Genomic DNA, 22,401 nt, shown 5'->3' on the forward strand with positions numbered 1-22,401 from the left:
TTTTTGTCCTTTTGAATCTTAAAAGTTTCAGGAAATACAGAAAATAATGCTTGAACAAGCAGCAATTCAGTGGAAGGAAGTTCACTGCTTATAAAATGATATTTGATTGCCTTTCCTGTACAGCAGCCCATTTTGTGTGTAAGGAGAGAAAGGCATGAAAAGGAAAATGTTTTGCCAGCCTGCAGCTTGGGAGGTCCCAGCAGAGAGGCTGTGGACGGCTAAAGTAAGCTAAAGCAGTTCATAAACACGTCAACTCACAGCCTCAGTCTTTCCCAGAATCCACAAATGTCACAGGAATATGTGTTCTGAAAAGGCTTTTTTTCCCCTCCTTTGGCATTTAGAATATCTTGATAATGTATATGGAAGTAATCATTTACAAGGGAGTGCTGTAACAAAAACTGTATAAAATTTGCTGAAAATGCAGTATATAAAGTAGTTAACAGTTTGCAGTATATGACCTCTTGGTTTTTCATTGTTATCCTCAATTTCCACATGTGACTTATTTGGTACTTTATCTCAATTATATAAATGTTTTTAAATTATTATTTTATATTTTTATTTTTCAGGTCTGGCAAAATGTCTCAGCAGAGAAAAAGAATTTTCCTGTGGCCTTGAAAAAGGAAGAAAATCAAAGCACCCAGGAGTGTGATTCTCAAGATGTAAGATTAGCTCACCTGAAAAACAAGGCCTAACCTAGGCTGTATGAAAACATGAATGCTGTAGGCAACTGTCAATGAGACTTTTCCTATTCAAGATGATAGAGATATTTTATAAGCCTGCTATGTTCTGTATTAAAGTGCTGAGGAGCAAATGCTCTTTGCTGTCAATCTGTGCATATATATTATCAAGGATTTTTTTTTAAAAACTGCCTAATAGAACTGGTAAAGCTGTTGCAGGAAGAGCAGTGCTGGAAAATTATGTTTGATGTTTAACCATTTCAAAAATTTATTTGTTACTGGTTGAAGTGTTGCCTATGTTATAGTGAGATGAAAAACCCTTGTTTACATATCATTATATTTATTACTAATTTATTTACTTCTAATAATTAGGCACAGCCTTCACAGATGTTTTGTTTAACAAAGCAAAGCCTTTGGGGAGATGTAAGACATGACAGCATAATAGATGAAATAATGTGATACTGTTCACTGCCAGTCTAGAAAAACTGTAAGCTGTGTTTTTCTTATGACAGTTCTGACAGAAAGCTAAATCTGGTGCTTTTACTGAGCCAATACACTCAATCAAACAGCGTGGTGTGAACTCTTAACAGAAATCTCAAATACATGTATTGTGGCTGAAATTATAAAGATACAAATAGAACAGGAAAAAAAACAGAGAAAATGAGCGAGACAGATTTTGTTGTGAGAGTCTGCTCTGACTGTTGAGGACTTTCTGCTCAATCGTTCAAAAAGTATAGTGCTACTCTAATTTGCAGGTGAAATATATATATATCGAATGTTCAATATATATTGAAAATATTGATATATCTCGAGATAAAATCTTACGGAGGAAAATGAGTAGCTTGCTGTTAGTGAAGAAAATTCTGGAAAACAGATCTTAGATAATTCAATATACAATAAATTTTTAAAAAATTATATAGCATCCATTTATTGCAAAAGTGTTACGAGTTTGTTGAGTTATAAGTTACCTCCCTTCTACCACATCCTCTACAGAACAAGGAGAAATTACGAAAATCCATATGAGTGCATACTTTGCTGTTGCACATTTCTTAATACCTAAAAGTAAAGGAAACTTCAGTTATTAATGAAATTTAAAGGGGAAGAAAAACTTGTAAAACTGTGAAGTTGGAGTGAACTCCATTTAGATTATGATTAGAGGTTAGTTATTGCTTGGAAAAGTTGTTTAAGGCTTGATGAAATAGTAGAATACTTTCAGTTGAGACTGAAACAATTTAGGCTAAATACTTGCATCAGAAATTTTAAACAGCTCTTTTATACAGAAGTGGATACATTAAAAGAGAAAGAAAAAGAAAATAACTGGTAATATATTTCAAAAGTCAAACCAGTATTTAATTTCTGTATCACGTACTGCAAGGAAAGACACCTAAAAGATTCACCCTTCCATAAAATCAAGGTTGTAGTTATTGAGATGGTGGTTTAGTTATTTAGGTGGTTGTTTTTTGTCCTTCTAACAGCTCGTATTTTTAACTGTTTAGTCAGTCAGCAACTGTTCAGTCCGTCAGCAGACAGACACACTGTCCATCTTAACATAGGCTAAAATGGCCATAAAAATAGTGCAGGTGATGACATTGGTCCAACAACCTTTTCTTCATCATCATCTCACATTAACATAGAGAGAAAGAAAGACACAAGGAAGAGTTCAAATTATTAGCTTTGAGAACTGAAATAAAAATGTTCTTTCCACAATTAGCCTTCATATATTGGCATTAGAAATACCACTTTAAGTTCTGAAAGAACTGGAAGGAATTTATACCCAAAGGATCGTATTACTTAAGTAATTCAAAGCTGCAATTTGTACCTGTGAACACTGTTACTTAGAGCAAATGCAACACTTAGGAAGATTTTTAATTGTTTTTTTCATTGCTTGACTGTGTGTAATTTTTTCTGAAGTTTTTACAGCTTCTTACATTCAAATGAAGGAAGATTAAGGTTGGATGGTTAAGGTTGTAATGCAGCATTTTAAAGAAAAATTAGTGAAGATGTACTAAAAACTGTGTTGCTTAGAAACCTAATATTTCAGTAATCCTTTCGCAGAACTTTACAAAGATCTTTTATTGTGTCTCTGATAAACAAAATGAGATTTCTATTTAGAAAGAATTAAGGTAGTGAAGACTAACTAGAGAAGAATATGCAATCTTATAGATACTGAGGCAAAAAATAAAGCAAAATGGTTAGCTGTTGGTTCCCACTGGTATTGTTAAGTCTGTATGGCTAAGCATCTCTGTCTTAAAGTTGTGATCTTTCTGCAATTTTGTATTTATGGGGCTTATGCCTGTTCAGAGTAATTAGTGTTGTTTACATTAGAACAAATACTGAAATACAAAAATGAAAATTTATTGGCAAATGCGATACAGAGTAGCAAATTTGGAAATTAGATATTGCTGATATTTACCTGTAATGAAATTTGGCCTAGGACCAGTAATAGCCAGAAATAGGTAGAATATCCTGTGATACAGGATCTGAAACTCATCAAACCCCCCCCCCCAAAAAAAAAAAATTACCTTCAGTATTGTTGTAGAAGTTTCCATTCTTTTGATTATTTGTACTTTATTAGAGGCATCTTGTCAATACTTCTTTTCCTTAGCCGTATCCAGAGATGCTTCCCTATGTCTGACTCCTGAAAGTCTCTGTGCAGAACCAGAGTTCTGCAGAGCTTTTTCCCCTGTATCCCTTCCTTTTTCTGTCTTCCCAAAAGCTTTTGGGATTTTGGCTTTTACACCATCATTTACTTAATTGCATTTTCATGTCACATAATTCTTACGCATATAACATATAATTTTAAACCACCTACTTGGTATTGCTAAAACATCAAAGAATTTATAAAATTATTCTTTGTTCTCTGTTGTCATATTACATTTTTTGCTTTGTCCTTACAGAATCTTCTCTGATAAATAGAAGTGGCAGTGCTTTTTCTTTACTGCCTTAATATCCTGCAGTAGAAAAACACTATATGTTCATTAATCATTCAACGACAAAGGATATTCAGTATTGGAGCCAAAATTGTATACATTTCTAAGCAACGACAGCATTTTGCTTTATTTTCTTAAATCAGTTTCAGAGCTTTGGTCAAATTACACTCTCCAATTGTTTTCCAAAGGGTGTAATAAGAGAAAAAAAGAACCATTTTTATAAGGAAATTTCAAGCTAATAAAATCCTTAAAGTAAATTTGATTCTGTAAATGAGGACTAGGAAGAGAAGAGGAAGGTCATAAGAAATTACATCATCTGAGTTTAACCATCCCCTTAGCACACTGATCTAAAACAGGAAAAGTGTATGAAAAACTGCAGAGGTGTCTTCTGAGAAGGTATATGCACATTTCACATACTTCTTGCTCTGTATCTTTCTTCTAAACAGTGATTAAAGCAGCTCCCAGTACAGATCTGTAACAAATTCATGAGCAAATCTGATAAAACGTGTCTTTGAGTAAACAATGAACCTAACCTGACAACTAAGATAACTAGTTTGTCAGTTGACCTAACCACACCATTCGTTTCTCCTGTATCTGGTTTATTTTCTTCAGAATTAACTCAGTACTTTCTCCTCCATCGTGCTTTACAAACAACCTCCCTATCTGCTTTTTGTGCCCTATGAAGCCAAGAGGAGCAGTGATGCACAGGAACACGGAAACTCCAATGTCTGGTCAGCTAAATCTGGATGATGCTCTTTAGGAGCAGCAGAATTATTTTCTAACTGCAAAACCTGTTATAATACCACTTATTTAAACTTGATTTCCTGTTCGCTTGTGAATTGATTATTTGACCTTAAATTGTTATGATATTTTTGACCATAAAGCCAGTTCTGATTTGCTGAGTTGATGCAGTAGAAAATACTTATATTTACACTGTTCAGCTGTTCGCAGATAAAGTTGCATGATTTAATAGCCACTGGACATGCTGAGTTCTGACTGGCTTGTTAAAGTTTTTTTAATAAAGATGCACCCTTCGTTTATCCACCTTTGTCATTTATACATCCAGCTGTGAAGCTCTCCAGCTTTGCAGTGTTATTTACTAGGACAGTTGAATACCATAACTTCCCAAATTTTGTATACATTACCAATCAATATGCAGATTTTATAGCCATAATTTCACACACAGATAATTTGTTAATTGGGCTGCATGCTAAGCTGAGGAAAGCAACACAGCAAATAGTTTTTGCTTTTTTGATAGTTTCTGCCACGTCAAGCTCTCATTCTGTCCTTTTGTAATCAGTGTACCTCTCATGGGAGGGAATCTGTCAGACAGAAAGAGAGTCACACAGACAAACATACAAAACAATCCACTGTTTAGCATAGAGGGAACTAACAACAATAACAGAAGTTTAATATTTTGCTTTCTTTGTCTGTCTTTAGCTGAGGGACACAAAGATATATGTGTTATGTGTGTTTGCATATTTATGTGTTTATATATGCATATAGATATAGACATATAAAAACACAAATACACACGTGGGAGTGTGGGGGTGTATGTATATGTATGTATTTATTTTTATATATATATATATATACATATATATATATGCCTGAGGTCATATGTGTGTGGGATTCAGTTTGTGTTCTGTTAAACCCAGCCCTCTGTGTGTGTGTGTTTGCACCTCGTCCACAGGAGCTGGTTACAGTCCTGGCTATTGAACTGTTGTTGTTCAAGCTGTAATTTATTTGGTAATCATATACATTGTTTCACAGTGACAAGGAGTCAATAATGAATATGTTATGCTTTAACATGATAAAGAAATCCTTAAGAAAAAGTCCCTATCTTTCTACAACAGTGATCCATATGGTGTGCTACTAAAAGGAAAAGATCTCTGAGTGAACAAATGTGAAATAATACAGACATAATTCTTTATTGCTCTTTTCCTATCAAGATAGCCTTTGTTATCTGACCTATGAAAAGAGTATGCAAGACTACTCACTCATACAGCATTGTTTTATTGTTCACTTTTATTTTCTCTAAAGCAGACTTTTTTTTTTTTTTTCCTTTGCATATGTCTTAAGAAGTTGACCTTTAGCTTTATTAATACAATTAATAGTTTTTGCTTCCTATCTCCTACAAATTATGTTGGTGAAATAGGTCACCTGATTTCATGTTCTAGTAGGTACAGTCAGAGAAAATTCTGGATATGTAAATTATCATATGTAATTAGCATTATTTCTATCCTCTTCATTACACATTTTGCAATACTATTTGATTGTTGGACCTATAGTATCTTTTGTCCTCAAACCACACACCTAGAAGTCACCTAAATATAATAATATAAATAAATATAATAATATAAATAATATATATATATATTTTTAAAATCTAGATTAGGAGTGAATAATTTAAATGGAAGTTTTGACAGGACCACATGTATAAGGTTTTGAAGTATTACAAGACTAAAAAAAATTGCTACTCTGTCATCTGCCTTTTTAGTCTTATCTAAGACATAAACCACGTTTGTTTGATGTTTTGTTTGATTTTCTGTCATAAAAGGAGTAGGTGCTTTATCAATAGACTTTGTTTTAATCAATACTGCCTTGGTTATTCCCTACAGTAATCCAATTTTTATTTCTACTGTCTAGAGTGGGAAAATATGAAAAAGAGTTCCCCACATCAAATCCATCTGCATCATCTGAGAGGCTGCCTTCTGTAGCTTAAACATGACTAAACCCCTCCCACTGTTACACTGGAAAGAGTCTTGATGACTTAAAACTTTAAAAAACCCTTGTCATTTTCACTCCATTTAAATGTGTCACTTTTAATAGCAAAACAAGTAGAGAAATTCCAGTGTGAACTCATTTTAGACCAATGACCAAGTATTATGAATATTTGACTGTATTTCATCTTTGAACTCCTTTTCTTATGGCATCCTTACTCCTACTCCTGAAGGGACTTGGATTTAAGTACAGTAGAATTTTCAGTGTTGAGTAAATCTCTGGTTTCATATCTGAAGATTTCCTCAGTTCAAAAATCCACTTTGTAATTAATTTTATTTATGCTGTGCAACTCTGTTTTCCCAGATATTAAAAAGCATATTGACAAAGAATACAACATTATTTCTTGAATAAAATGACAGCAATTAATGCAATAAGATTTTCTGCCTTGAGAGTCACCTGACTTCTCCATTCAGTGACTTTATATTCCTATTCAGGGATTATTATACCTAAGAGATCCAGAGTATAGCCAAGAGAATAGTAATAGAGAAGTTCTAACTGTAATGCTGATTTTCTACTGTTTGTTACTATTTCCTCACCCATAAAAGACACTTGTAATTCATTTTCTGTTCCCTAGGACCACTGTAGAAGTAAACTTCACTATTGGTGATGAGATGAAGAAAAAAAGCTGGATAAGTATCAAGTTGTTAAACTTGCTGTCACAAGACTATTGTTGAAGATTGTTACAGGGATGATGGGAGTCTGGGATAAGCTTAGCTATGAAAATTTTGTTCCGTTTCATCAAGTAGGCTTAAAAGAAGACCCAAATTGGGATTTTTGGATATTTTGGGGTTTTTGTTTTTTGTTTTTTTTTTGAAAACAGAATATTTTTTGAAAAAATATGAAGTAGTTATCTCTGACATTTCTATTGACAGTTGCCAAGACATATTTGGGAAATCATAATGATTCAACATCTCCTTTGAAAGCAGCAGAAACAGAGACAAGCTTTCAGGTATTCTCTTCCAGAGTAATTTTTGGGGTTTTACTAAAAGGTCTCATGAAATTCAGTTACTTAAAGTATACTTACACATTCTTCACCAAGTTCTGTCTCAAAAGAGAAGACTACTTAATTCAGACTTTGACTGTGTCTGATTGTAACTGATCTGTTCAAAATGTTTTCTGGCTGGTTACAATTTGCAAACTATTCAATATTTGGAAAGCTGGTAGTCAAATGAATTAGTAGTCAAATTACTTAATTTGACAGTGTGATGTGTATAGCCCTGGAAGCAGGAGTAAGGAGAGTTATCCAAAATAATTAAATATTAAATACATATATGGTTGTTATATATATATATATATATAAAATATGCAGTGATATGAAGCTGTACCTAGCATCAGACTTGTATGGTTTTGCACTGTGAAGGTTGTTAATTATGCTTTCTTTAATAGAGATCAGGACCCTTTTCTAGGGGCAATTCCATTGCCATGGAATTTTAACAGACTTCTTTCTTTCTGTTTATGTAAATATGTATTCTATGCACCATGTTTTTACCTTTACATAAGTTTCACAGCCCTCCATGAACTAAACTTGAAGATGAAAAATCACCTGAAAAAAAGAGAAAAAATACAAAGAATCAGTTAGTACACCAGAATAAAAACTCTAAATGCTTCTAACCTACACTGAAAAATGCCAATCACTTCCATTTTCATGTGCTGCTAGCACAAAGGCATGAAATGTCCCAGGTTTCTAAAGCATGCATTTTGCACTATTTTCTGAATGTCTGTAAATTAGTCTCGAACAGATCAGTTAGTACCTTACAGCAATAATAAAAAATTGATGTTTGAAGAAGTGCTTTGTAATGCAGTCCAGTTTTTGAACACTTGTTCTACCTTATCAGTAATTGTATACTATAAATTACCTTTTTTGTAAACAACAGTCATTCTCAAGTATATTTCTCACTGTTTTATTTCATGTAATTATGTGGCAGATTAGGTTCTAATATTAAGAGGCAGTCAATGTGGAGGGGGGGAAGATATCTGTGTAACCATAATTGAAGTACAATCCTTAAGTGCAACTGTAAAAAGAGAACTCTGTCGGGGGTCCATGTGTACTTACCTTTAAGTAATTCCATCTCAAATCTACTTACACAATAAAATATGTTTATTTTGTTCTTTTTTTCCTCAGTGCTATCTTAACTAGTTCATTTTTGAACACTGAAAAGCTGACAGAATTTGATTTTAAGGGATGCAGATGGAGAGAATCATTACTTTAAGGATTCAAGCAAAAAAATGTGCAGGTGGTACTGAGTTACAGTGTCATAGCTTGGATGGCAGCCGTGGGAAGTCGGTTTCATCCCTTGTGTTTGTGCTGATCTCAACAGGATGAAATATACTTCAGAGGGTAAAGCCCTGTTTTGTCCACTACAGTTGGCCTTTGATCACTCCATCAGGGAGGATTGATTGGAATCAGCTCTGTCACTCGTGGATTCTTTAGTTTCTCCTTAGTCACACTCTATGACAAGAAAGCAGAAAAGAAAGGGAGAAGAGAGAATGTTTTTCTTTTTTGGGTGTGTGTCATTATTGGTCTAATTTAAGAATTCATATGCCATATCTTTTTGAGATGCAAATCTTTCAAAAATGGTTGGAATAGTAAACTGCCTGATGCAATGCTATCTATCCCTAGCAAGAAGTGTCTTAAGCATTTGTAACTTGTAAACTTCCACCTTTGTCTTAATGCACACCTCAGCAGATTTTTTACTAGATTTGAAGTAGTTTTAATAATGTACTTTGTCTTGCTTTGTATCAGTTTAAAAGCAAATAGACAAATCTTTTATTTGACTTAGTGATGCTCTGTCTTCAGTTTTAGCATTTAAGACTTTACCTCTCCTTCAACAGTCTCCTTCAATACCTCCTTGTCCTTGCTGGTGTGAAGAATGCATATTTTATGATTGGCTTTTCGCAAAGGTTATAATGAATATTATATGCATAATATTAGAAAGTTATACTGTATTAATTCTCTTAAGTAGTGTGTTAAATACAGTTTTAGGTTCTAACATAATGTTAAAATAGAGACTATGTATGTGGGGAAGTTTTTTTTTTTTTTAGGAATGAGATACTTCAAAGAACACCTAAATCTTCCAAAGGAGACGAATTTATGGCTTCTTATCAGAAGAAGCTAATTTCTTCAAGCATTACTCAGACTCAAAGATTAAAGGGATTAAAGGAAACAATTAACATAAAACAAACAGAGTTTCTTGTTTAAAATAGAATGTATGCATAACCATAAAGGATATATAAATATGCAACAAGTGTATTGGTTAAGGGTGATTCCTTTATTCACAAGTCATTCTTTTCTTAACTTAGTGTCTGAGAACACCTGGACGTCCATAATTCTTTACTTTATATTGTCTTGTAATTGCCTAACTCTAAACTTTAGTACTCTAATGATATTATTATTTTTATAACCATTTTATTATTATTAAACTTTTAACATTTTAAAAAACAACCGATTAGGGTTTTTCACACTGGTATGAGTAATCTTTCACCCTGACATTTTGTATGTGCTCCTCTACTCAAAGATAGATAGTTGCAGTTTCTCTGCCTTGAGAAAATACAATTTTAAAAACTAAAAAACCTCATGAGCTGACCAAATGATGACAAAGTACAGCTTAAGACTATCCATGTTAAGAGTCAAAAGACGTGAAATAGTGGCTACAAAATTAATCAGGTAAGACATGCGGCTCTTTGCATTTGATCCTAAATCTTGCTGAAGACAGCTTTCTTTCAAAATTTTCAGTGGGCAAGAGACTTGTGATCTTGTCATATCTACAGCTGGCATTAATTTCTTGTGATGCCAAAAGCAACATTTCTTTGCATGTGACAGACCTTAACTGAGAAGGTCACTGGAACTGTTTCAGTCACCTGTCAAGAAAGGATCTGCACTGCACAGTGGTTGAAGCCCTCCAGCAGGACAAAAGCCTAGGAGCACAATGCTTCCTGTAGCTTTAGAAAGAAGCCTTTGTCAGCAGGATCCCCTTTTTCAGGCAGCCTGTAGTAGATACTATCCACAGGGCTCCTTGGCTGCCTTGGTCACTGGTTCTTACCTACAGGCTTTTGACTTGCTCATGGCTGTTCTGCAAACACAGCTCCTCATGTGGAATCCACTTCTTGATGTAGAGGGCAATCCCTCCATCTCTCCTTCCTCCCCTGTATCTTCTGACCAGGCTGTAGCTCTCAGTAGTGACACTCCAGTCATGGGATTCATCCCACCAAATTCCAGAAATGCAAAAGGCCGTAACTTTCCTGAAGCACAGTGGCTTCCAGCTCCTCCTGTTTCTTGTCCGTGCTGTGTTGGTTGAAGGCACCTCAGCCTGCCTGTCAGCCATGTCACCTTCTCAGAGGAACACCCCTTTTCTTCCTTTCTCACAATTTTCTGGTGTTTTCCTGTCAGCTTTTATTCCCTTGGCTTTCCTGACAAAGCCAACTCTAGACTTGCCTTGGCCTCTTACCGCTCCCTAGCACTTCATTGCCTTGCATGCCCATCTCCCGCCTTGCCTTGCTTACAGCTTTTGTCCCTGGCCTTGCTTGGCTGTGCCTACCCTTCCTTTGCCTTTTCCCCTCCCAGCCATGCCTTTCCTTGCCGACCCCTCCGTGTCCTTCCCTTCCTGCCGCTCCCTTGTCTTTGCCATGGACGGACTCGGCGCCTCGACTTTCCCGCCCTTTTCGCCGCCATCTCGGGAAGCTGCAGCGCGTCCCGAGCGGCGGGGCTGCAGTGCCGCGCTCCGCCCACACGGCGGCAGCACCGCCGCAGCCGCAGCCGGGGCCGCGCTCGCCGCGGGGCCGCGGGCAGGGCAGGGCGGGCGCGATCCCCTCAGGAACATCTGCGGCAGCGATCCCCTCAGGATCATCTCCCGCAGCAATGCTCCGCTCAGCGGGAGGGGTCTGTCCCGGCGCTCCAGGCTCCCCGGGACCGTGTGCCAGGGAATGAAGCCCGCGCCGCGCTCCCAGCTGCGGCGCCGCGGTTCTGTGGGCGGGCTGGGCTCTGCTTCCCGGGAGCAGCGGGATGGGGTCCCTGTGCCACCCCCGGGGGTCGCACGGAGAAGCTGCTCCCGTGGTACGGCCGAGGGTCAGGGGGAAAACATGAACAGTCCTGATGGAAACCGATGGGTACACCAGTTTGGCTCGGTTTTGGACTTGGCGTGTTTCCCCTGACCCCTGCCTAGTCCAGGTGTTTTGCCTTAGGAAACAGGAACAGGAGATAGAAGGGGGAATAGAGAAAAAGATAATTCATTACCCCAGAAGAGACGAGCTTATTTCTGTTTATTTCCTGATGCCCCTGGAATGATTTGGGTCTCAGGAGGCACCTGGGAGCCTCCGTTTGTGTCCTGGGCGGGGCCGTGGCTCTAAAAGGGGTAAAGGCTGGAGGAAGGGGGGTCCGGGGGGGAGAGGAGCAGGGGCTGGGATCGGCGGTGCCCTGGGCGTTTGCATCTGGGAGCGGCCGCCGGTTTCCCGATGGGAGCCCTGGAAACGGAGCTCGGAGTCCGTGAGAGATGCGAACGCTGCAGCTGGAGCGCTGAGAATGGAGGCTCTGCCGAGAATGTCGTCTGGTGAGTCTCCCGATGTCCCGTAGCTAATGCTGTGCTGGCACCGAGTCGCCTCATTGCGATTTAAACTCTTGAAATATGCTGAAATTACTAACTGGACACAAAATGCACGTGGGAAGCTTCATGTTCCTAAGGAAATGCTTTAGGGATGTGCAGCTTCTGAACTGCAGCAACAATCCCCGCTCCCACAGAAACCTGCTGGGCCGTGGTTCTAGGGCAAGGGTGCCAGAAATGTGGCACCTTCAGTGCCACCCTAACAGGGATTTCCCTGGGAGCTCTCAGGCTCGGGAGGAAATGGTGTTCCTGCCCCTCTGGGAAAGCAGGGAGCGGGATCGGTGCTGCAGCTGTGTCTTTTTCCCGCTCTCCGCAGCTGTTCCAAGGATGCCCTGGAGTGCTCTGGCTCACGGCAGGATAATCGATCTGTGTGCCTGCGTGCGCAGCTGGGTCAGTCACTGGGCTCCCGTGGAACCCCTGAGGTTGGAAAAGCCCTTCGTGCTGCTGAAATGGCCCCAGGACAAACCTTCCCAAGCTGGAAGCAAAGCCAGGGGCAGGGAGGGAAATCCAAGAGGGTGGTGGGAAGGGCTTTCTCCCAGCTCTGGACGCCCTCAAGGCAGGGGTGATTTCTAAGTGTTGTTAAATGCTGCAGCAGCTCTGTCCCTACGTGAGAGCTGCCTCAGCTTGGGCGAGTGTGAGGATGTCCAGCTCTTCCTCAGGGCTTGGAGCACGGCAGGGTGCAGAGCTCAGGTTAAATCTTGTTTAAACACTTTTAATATCAAAATGCATTCAAACAGAGACTTTGAGGAAATAACACACTAAAGTCTGTTGCAAGCATAGGTGCAAGCTGTCTTTATTAAAGATCCACATTGATGGATGTCCTGTCAAACCACTCTGTGGACAGAATGTGTCCAAAAAGCTTCACTAACCCCTTGTTCTTCTGCTGGTAGGGCAGCGTCTGACCCCAGGTCTCGGGGGCTGCGTGGAGATTCCTCCTTGGAGCAGGGTCACCCCATGAGGATGAGCCACAGAGGTTCAGTTCTTGGACCAGGTGAGGAGCTCTTTCTACTAGTAAGTGCTTTTGCTGGTTTTAATGTCACAGCTCCAGTGTTCCTTCAGACACTGTGCCCTGCAACAGCACTCGCAGCTCCTGTGCTGGGCTGGGAGCAGTTCTGCTGTGGGAAATGGACTTGCAGAAAATTGTCAGAGTTTGACAGAAGGTTTACATAGTATGTATCTGAATGGAAAATTTGAGATAAGAAATACTGACTTAGAAATGCCGTGGAATAGGACAGACATTGTTGAGAGAGAAATGGAACTAGAAACAAGTGTTAAAGGATGAGTTTGTAAATAAGACTAGATACTTTAGAGAAATAGAACTATGAAAGATGCGTTGTAATAAGATTCATGAGGGGTAATTTTAGATGATTGATTTCAAGGCATTGACAGAATAGTATAGCAAAAGCTAAAAGGCCAAGAAATGCTTATAATGTAATTAGGAAATAGTTGGCTTCTGATTGTGATGGCGTGAATTATAACATCTGTATTGTCTTACCCTTCATGTGAGACTGAAAATGGAATAAAAGTTTTTAAAAACACTTCTCAGTTGCCTTATTTCTGGGTCAGAAAAGGGCATAATCTGATAAATTGGTGCATTGTGTGAGGAAGATTTATCTCTCTCAATGTCCTATTCCATAGCATTTCTAAGTCAGCATTTCGTATCTCAAATTCTGCATACAGATGCACACTATGTGAGCCTTCTGTCAAGCTTTGAGAATTCTCTACAAATCCATTTCCCACATTCCGGGCAGGGCTTTCAGTCCCATTGGTGTCCATTTAAATCAAGCTTGTGTCATATTTCCATGAGTCTCTCTGGTCTGGCACCCTGGGTCCCACGGGACAGAGCTGTGTGAAGGTTCAGTCCCATCTGTACCAGTCCTGCCAGTGTTTCCAGCAGCAGCTGCTGGAGGCACCAAGGGCTGCCCTTGGAGCCTGGCTCTCCCCTGGGGTTTTACAGAGCGTTACAAACTCTGCCCTTCAGGATCCAATGTTTATTTTGAACACTGATCCTACAGCTGGATAGTTCAGCTAGCAGGGATTAGAGTCAGCTCTGGGGCCCAAAACAGGTTTTGTCCCACAAAGATACACTGAACTTCCTGAGATAGCACACAGATGATGCACTGGACTTTGGGGCTAATAGTTAGCGTTGCCAGGTGATTATTGTAAGGTTGAACTGAAGTAATCTTATGGTTGAGAGCTGCATCTCCCCTGCTTCTGGCAGAGGAGGCACAGCTGGGACAGGGCAGCTCCTCCATTCCTTGGCTCCACCAAATGCTGTTTTTCTTCCCGGGGCTGCTGCGGCCATGGGCTCCCTAAGTTACAGATAAGAGTTGTGCTGACCTTGGATTCATGGAGGAAAGCTGGGCTGGAATGTGGCAGAAGATGCTTTATGTGGAATGTGTTCCCGAGGGTGTTACAAGTGCCTGGCCTTTTCTGTGGGAAGCTTTATGGAGGATATTGTTACAAGGTAAATGGTCCTTCATGTGCAAAGTTCTACTTTTGTGTCAGAAAGCCTTGGGAATGCTCAGGAACACAGCCTGGGATGTTTGACCTCTGAAATGGGTCCTGTTTGGTATAAAATACCCATTTTTTAGTGGTTTGTGTTTTTTGTGACCTTGGAGGAGTGTGGAGCTGACTAGTCAGGTTGGTGTCTGAGAAGGGGAGGGTGTCTGGGTTCCAGCAGCACTCCCAGGGCTGCTGCTTTGGGGTGTGACACAGAACACAGCGATATTCCTGCTGTGCAATGTGGCAGGGAGTGGAACAGCAAGTGGCAAAGTTAGGTTTTGCTCCCTAAATCCCAGAACAGCTGGGTTTAAGTTCCATCAGCCAGAGGAGGGAATGAGCCCTGGTGCCATCCCTCCTGGGGGCACTGGACAGGTCTCACTGTTTCTCTGCCATCATTTGCACGGTATGATTCTCCCTTGAGCAGAGAGGGCAGAAAATGAGGCAGGCAGGGAAGCTCATTTTGTTTCTGCGAACTCCAGGCTTGGGGCAGCTGCAGAGCACTTTGGGTTCAAATAATCCTGCCCAAATACATCACCTCGAACCTCTCTTGGGCACTTTTGGATCCCTCTGTGCCACTACTCCTCTGATCTTTTACCTGCGAGGTCTGGGCTAGAAACATCTGCCTACTGGATGGGTTTTCACACGTACAAATTTATTTTCTTAGAAAAGCCATCAGGGGTAATGAAAATCTGTGGAGAACAGGTGGTTGGTGCACTAGGTGATGGTAGGTCTTGGGCTTTTCTTCTTCTTTTCTTTAACCTGCTTTTAAGAGGACCCCTAAACTGGAAAACTGAAAGTTTGGGGGTGGGGAGGAAGTTGCTTTTCATTTTTTAAGTGTTGCTGTGGGTTTTGGTATGTCAAGTGACCCTACCAAAACAGAATTGGAATAACTGAACTTCAGGACTCTGCACTTAATTCTTTTAATGTGTTTGTGTGGGTGCAGGAAATGCCAAACCCCAGCGCAATTCTGTGTCTGTAGCATTCAGTGCAACATCTTTAAAACCAAGTGCTCAGTGTGGGCTTTTCACATGGATGCAGACGGTGTCAAAGCCTTTCCTGTGCCCCAAAAGCCAGAAGGAGCCTGCCAGAAGCAGCCTTCACTGCCTGTCCTGGATTTGAGTTTGCTGCTGGAGTCTTCCCTCCATCTTCTCTCGGGTTTTTGTGCCAAAGGGGATCTGGCCCTGGAGCCACCCAGGGCGTCTGTTGCCTTGATAAGTGTCAATGAAATTTGCCAAGTCTGTCAGGAAAGCAGAAACATCCTGGGCTTTGTTTGGCCAGAGGTGGAACATGAAGATGTCCGTACCAGTGGTGGGTGTGGGTGCTGGCAGTTTTGGGTTGTGTGGTGCCTCTGGTCCCTCAGCAGTCAGGGCACGGCTGAAGCAAGGAGGGAAGCTGCAGGTGAGGGCAATATTGGCATTTCTTGGTCCAGAACTGGGAGTGCTGGAAGAACAGCTTTCTTCCTTCTTTCTCTCCACCACTGAGCAGAACATTAATAAGGTGCTGCACTAAGCTCTCTCTTTTGTGGGTTGTTGCTTGCTTGTTTTTTGTTTTTTTTTAATGTATTTCTAAGTGGTGCAGTGAGGAGCAAGTTGCTGGGTTGCATGACTTCTGACTGACATATCACAGACATGGGCGTACGTGTGTGCACGTGCTTCCTGGCAAATCCAGGTGTGATGTGGAAATCCTAAGTGAGGATGTCCAGCCTTGGCTACACGTGACACAGGCTTCTGAAAATGGAAATGGCCTTGGCAGAGTAGCAGCTGTGAAGCAAAGCAGAATTAAAATGCATGTGAGCAGAAGAACCAAGTGAAATGGGACTTCTGGGTCCTGTGTGCTCCTCTGGCCTCTGCCTGCTGTGAACACTTTGTGTTGCAGCTCAGTGTAGTCCTATTCAGTGTTAGTTTGGTTTGTTTTTTGTGTGTAACAAAAACACTGGTCAGTTACTCTAAACAACTTCCCTCCTTTACTGGACACATCCTGGAGTGGGACCAGACTCCCCCTCACCCTGGAGGAATTCACTGCTGCTCTGGAGAGGGGGTGAAGCCAAAGCTTAGGAGCAAAGGCAAACCACCAAACCAGGGGCATTCTATATATATCCAAATAAGGGACTCTGTCTTCCTGCTTTTCCTGTAGTTCTCCTTTCTGGTTTCACCTGGCCTGGAAGGATGGGCATGGCCTCTATTTATCATATGAAAGTGGTGTTACTAATCTGTCCAGAAGTTCTTATTACAGACACTCATTTTCTGCCAGAAAACATTTTCATTTCATTCTTTTCACCCAGGATGGCTGTCTGTGGTCTCAGACAGTGTTCCCTGGGAGGAAGGGCAGCCTTTGCCTCACCTGCACAGCTCAGGTGGATGTGACAGAACTGGTGTGGCCTGACAAGGTATGAGCAGCTGTCTGTGCACTGGAGTGCCTTGAGACCTTTCTCTGTGGGGTGTTGGACACGTTTCTCTTTGGGATTTCTGGTGACACAGCACCCAGGTGTCCCTTCCTTTGTATGAAGTCCTGTGGTAAAGGAATGAATGACTGACAAGTGGGGCCTGGGATAAAAATGGTTAAAATTAGGCTAAGATTGCAATAAGAAAAATGAGCTTCCTTTTAATGTCTGAAATAGTTAGGAATAAAAATGCTGGAAAAGGGCACTTTTATATTTGAATTGGTGTCACCTCTCATGGATAAAACCCCAGAGTGAGCAACCACAGCAGAAGTGTGAAAGCCAGGATCCTTTGGCTTCCACAGTGGACTTAATGTTTTTTTCCTCCTCTCTTTCAGGACAGGAGAAATCATTAAGCTCCTCCCATCTTTGCCAGAAGCTTCAGTGTTTAAGCAGCCAAAGCCAAGAGGCTTCAGCACCAGGGGTGTGCACTGGAGGGCTCCTGGTCCTGCCCACGCCATGGGGTAAGTCAGAGGAACACAGGGTTCCCCTTTTCCACTCTGCTGGGATTAACTGCCTCAGAAATGCCATTTCTGGCAGCCCGGCCCTACCCCTGTGTGCTGGGAAAGGGCAGCAGGGAAGGGGCAAATGCCAGAGTTCCCTGGGGATGCTGGAGTTGTGGTGTTTGGCTGTGCCCAGGGGGGCAGGCTGGGCATTGTTGTGCACCCAAGGGCTGGTCTGGGGCTCGGAGCCCGGGGAGCCGAGCTCTCGGTACATTCCCAGCTCTGCCAGCTGCTGCAGGGCTGGGTGACAGCCTCTGCTGGGGCTGGGGCAGGAGCTGCAGGGGAGGGCTGGCAGGATTTGGGGGCAGAGGGAGGAAAATGAGGAACGGTGCTGGCAGTGCTCAGCCTGTGTTCGTGTCAGCGCAGCTGTGCAAGGCGCTGGGATCTGGGTTCAGCTCCAGCTCTCCTGGGGTGTAGGGGCAGAGGGACTGGGTTTATCTGGGTTTATCTGTGGCTTTCCAGGCCAGCAGGAACAAGGGGAATGTGGGGCCAGAGCTGTGTCCCATCGGGCTGCACTTCCCTCTGAGCACAGAGTCTGGGCTGAGGTGAGATTGCTGCAAGTGTCCCATGAGCAATGCAGGGAACTCGGAATTGTATCCGCTGCTGGGAACGCTGCCTGAGCTCTGCTCAGGCCGTGTCTGCAAGGAGTGGGATTTGGGCTGCAGAGCTGCTGCTGGGCACAAAAAATGGAGTAAATCCTCTCCAGGGACATGCAGGGATGGACAGTGCGGCAGGGAAGGGGAGTATTTACAAACTATATCAGTATTTCTCCCAAAACTGGGAGAAATGGGGTGGAGCAGATATGGGGGTGGTTTGGTTTTGTCTGGGCCGGTTATTCCTTGCGCAACGTTTTAAATCTGTTGTAGGATTTACTCTCCAGTATCTTTCTAACAAAAGCTGACAGAAATTTAGGTCCAGGGTTAGAAGTTGGGTCCATTCGCTGCAAAACCTTGCCCAGGCTGGAGGACTGGGGTGATGGCTGCTCTCAGCAAAGGTTACCTATGAATACTGTGTCAGATTTCCCTCAGTGCTGGGCAGGACAGGTGAGGGTTTGGATCAGGAATTCTGCAAACAAGGCCTGTGTGATGTTGGTTTATTGTGTTTTTCAGGGAGCCAGGGCTGGCACAAGGACTCGTGCAGGTGCCGCTCTGGCACGGGAGCCGTTGCCCTGTGGAGCCATTTTAAAGGTGTGATTATGGACATTTTGGAGGCCGTTTCTGGAATTCCATTTGTAGCTGGATCTCGCTCCGAGTGCAGCGGTCCAGGTGAGGGTTCTGACCTCTCCAGACTTGTGCTCACCTTGGTACAGCCTGTGGCTGAAGCAGTTTTCCAGGGAAGTGGAGATGGCTGAGGACCGGCGCTCTGGGAAGCAGGGACCTGCTGGGATTTGCATTTGCAAAGCTGACGTAAAGTTTGTAAAAGCGGCCCGAAATTCTAATTCCTGCGGTTTCTGGGGAGGAGGTGCAGGTCACCCCGAGAGCGAGATCAGAACTTGTTTGTGGCGAGGAGTCTGAGGTCTGTAGGTGCCACACCTGGCAGGAGCTGTGTGCTCAAGGCAGTCCCAGCCCCGGAGGGAGGCTGACGGGCTCTGCTCACGGCTGTCCCCAGCTGTCCCCAGCCCGCTGCTCAGCCCTGGAGCTGCTCTGGATCCGGGCTGTCCGTGCTGGAGCGCCCTGCTCCCCGCAGGGCCCTGCCCTAACCCACGCAGAGAGAGCCCTGCCGGCCAGAGTTTCCTTTTTTCCTTTGCGATCGCTGCGCGCTCAGCAGGGAAGGGCCGGGGCTGCTCTTGGGCCGGGGGCACTCGGGGCTCAGGCAAACCCAGCCCCGGCGCGTGGGGGTTCACAGAGCGAGCAGCTGCCGGGGCTCAGGAGCGCTCACGGCTCTTTGTTCCGAGGCAGCCGGAATTTCTGACCCCGGCCTTTATTTGGCTTTTCCAGCCCAGCGCCTTCGCTCGGCTCCGCTGCACCGAGGGGACTTTTGCTCAACGCCTCCTGTCAGAAGGTGCAAACTCTCCGTTCAGCCCACACAGCCCCAGCCCTGCCCTGCCAGCCCTTCCCCATCGTGCCCACACAGTTTCACTCAGGGCAGGCTCTCACTGACAGCCACAGAAACAGAAGTTATTTTATTTCATTCTTTTCCTGCTTAATGCCCGCGTCTTGTACTTGCACATCAATCCCAGCTTCTCCCGAGGCTGCAGATCAAATCTTTCAGTGTCTGTGGGAGTTTCTGGTTTTCCCATTCCCACGTCGCCCCTCTCTTTCTGTATTAAAAAAAAAATTACTCATGGATTTGTTAAGCATTTGTTGCATATATTAACATAAAGAAGATATTATCATTAGTAGTAGTATTATTATAATATAATAATATAATTAAAATGTATAATTTTGTTATAAGGTTTTTAAATTATGGTGTTAGATTTTATTTATTGTTATGTTTTATTACTTTTTCTTATTTTTGATATTTCTTAAAGTTGTACACTTTTATAAGTAGATTTTGTGTGATTAGATAAATTTATACATTTTATTAAATTTTTATATTTATGTTTGTGTGTTAATAAAAGAAAATCTATTGTTGTTTTTTTTGTAAAACTGTGTATTTAATATTTTTGATATTTGTTTAAAAGTTATTTAGTGTGAGGGATGTAGAATTAGATTGTTTATTTAGATAGTATTTTAATTGATTGAATTGTTTAAGTATTGTTGTTGAAGTAATAGGTGCTATAAAAAGTGATGCTACCATTTTTATTTTAAGTTTCAAGGCTTAAAATTACTTTTATATTTTGATTACTTTTGATGGATAAATTATTTTTTTGTTTTAAATTGGTAACTATTTTTATACTAAGAGTTAATAATGTAAGAGCTTTTTAATTATATGGATTATTTGTAATGTTTTTTATTGGTATATTAAGTAAGCAAGTAAAGAATGGATTTTTTTGAGTAGTGCTAGATAAATACAAAGTATTTAAACTTGAAACTTCAGTTAAAGTTACTTAAATGTTTGTTCTAGGTTGGTTAATTGGTAAAGTGATATAATTAAAAGTAAATAAAGTAAATAGAGTAGAAGTATAATATTTGATATAATTTTATAATTTGTAAGTTATTAAATAAGATTTTTATAATATTGATTTTTATATTTATAAAGAAACTTAAAGTTTATATATTTTGGTGGGTGTAGTACAAGATGTTAGGTGTAAGTTTCAATTCTTGTGTAATTTACATTTGTATTTACATAGTTGGGTTTTTGTACTTGTTGAAATATAAGTAAACTTTATGTTTTGATATGAGAAATAAAGTATTGTTTTGTTTTATAAAATTGTATAGAGATTTGCAAGATAAGTTATTATAATTTTTTAGTTATAAGTATGAAGAAATATAAGAGTAAAATAATGCATGTAGTAAAGAAGAAATTGATAATAATTAGGAATTACTTAGATAATATCTATAATTAGTAACATAGGTGAAATTATATAATTAGTAAGTATTAAAAGATTGTACATTATTTTAGAATTTATAACAGTTGGTAAATGTTAAATTAGTGGAAATTGGATAATTATGTGTGGATAATGATGGTTTAAGTTTTTTTTTATTTGTTATATTGATAAAGTTAAGTTGTTAAGTTAAAATTATTTGGGTTTTTGATGTAGAAAATATTTGGGTTTGTTGTTAATTATTTTATTTAGGTAGAGTTAGGGTTAGGTTATAGTTTAAATTTTAATTGGTGAATGTTACTTAATATATTTTATATAATGTTTTCAAAAATAGTAGTTAAGAGTAAAAATGTTAGGATTAAAGATTAATTACATTATTTAGTAATTGCATTTTTTACAAGTTTTTTTAGAATACAGATGCTTTGAATATAGTAAACTCTTCTTTTAAAGATTTGAAAGTGGTTATGCACAGGATTGTAAGTTTGGATTTGGATATTGAGAGTGTGAAGGTGGAGGAAATGTATGAGAGGTTGATTACTTAGTGTGAAACTTAGAAAAAGAAATTAATGTTGTAGTTGGATTTAATATTGAAGTGATTTTGTAATAACTGAGGAAAGTGATTAACAGTTTGGAGGAGGTTTTTAATGAAATATCTTGGTTTTAATCTTGAAAAATATTTAAAATTATGAGATAACAGGTTAAATTATAGAGTTAGTGTAGAGATTAGTTAGAGAGTTAACTTGGTTTAAGAGCTGTATAAGTAGAGAATAAAAAAGTAGGAATTAGAATTTTTTGTGTTTTTTAGATCATTTTATAAAGAGGTAATAAAGTATATGAAAGTTGGTTATAAATATAATAATATTTAATAAATATTGTTTAATATAAAAATTAATATATTTATATTGTATAATTATATATTAATATGTAAATGTTAAATATAAAATATTTAAATATTTATAAATATTAAAATATTAATATATTGATGTTATATAATTATATATATAATATATATATATATTAGTGTGGGTCTCAGATTCAGTCAAAGAAAGAAACTGAGAGTTTCTAGCCAGGCAAAAGCCTGGGAAAGAGCTGGAGAGAATGTAAATAATTCTTTATCTCTCTTGTTATTCACACTGTTTATAGTTAAGTTCTATCACTGTGCATCAAGCACTCTGCACCAATGCTGTGGGTTGTTTTCACTTCAGAACTAATGGAGTTGGTCCTTGTGGAGCTCTGTAAAAAGAGCAGTGTATTTTGAATAAATTGGAGTTTTACTCTCAGCAGCCTTCTGACTCAGAGTTCTCATTCCCGTCCTGCTTCGACGGCGACATCTTAGTAGTAAGTGTTTGAAGAAGTTAGGATAACTTTTAAAAATATTTATATATTAAGTAAATAGAGTAAAATTTTTAAATAGTATGATATTAATAATAATTGCTATTTTTGGTGTTACTTATAAAAGATAAAAAAGAGTAGAGATCATAATGAAGAACAGAATTTTTGATGAAATTGATGATATAATACACTATTTTTTTACTTCCGAATAG

General features: G+C 40.1%; 1 protein-coding gene and 1 long non-coding RNA gene across 4 annotated transcripts in view; one reads left to right on the forward strand and one right to left on the reverse strand.

Moving 5' to 3' along the window:
- Window positions 1-9,833, forward strand: part of LUZP2 (leucine zipper protein 2) — a 117,644-nt gene extending 107,811 nt beyond the window's left edge. Inside the window, exons 10-12 of one of the 3 annotated variants that reach the window (XR_014955500.1) lie at window positions 567-659; window positions 6,966-7,340; window positions 8,514-9,833. Coding sequence is in view for 2 of the 3 variants with exons in the window: in XM_085579892.1 (XP_085436018.1) it covers window positions 567-659; window positions 6,966-6,998 (126 nt within the window). In the remaining variant the exon portion in view is untranslated. Of the gene's footprint in view, window positions 1-566; window positions 8,178-8,513 lie in introns of those variants that run through there. The other 2 variants (XM_085579892.1, XM_077784368.2) reach the window with 2 other exon arrangements.
- Window positions 7,181-11,077, reverse strand: LOC146767261 (uncharacterized). Its single transcript, XR_014955501.1, has 2 exons — window positions 10,432-11,077; window positions 7,181-8,840 (listed from the first exon to the last, which is right to left on the reverse strand). It is a non-coding gene; the product is annotated as an uncharacterized LOC146767261 (long non-coding RNA).
- Window positions 11,078-22,401: the final 11,324 nt, after the last annotated feature.

Source organism: Lonchura striata, chromosome 5 (assembly GCF_050655825.1).
Source record: "Lonchura striata isolate lonStrDom1 chromosome 5, ASM5065582v1, whole genome shotgun sequence".
Taxonomy (NCBI): Eukaryota; Metazoa; Chordata; class Aves; order Passeriformes; family Estrildidae; genus Lonchura; species Lonchura striata.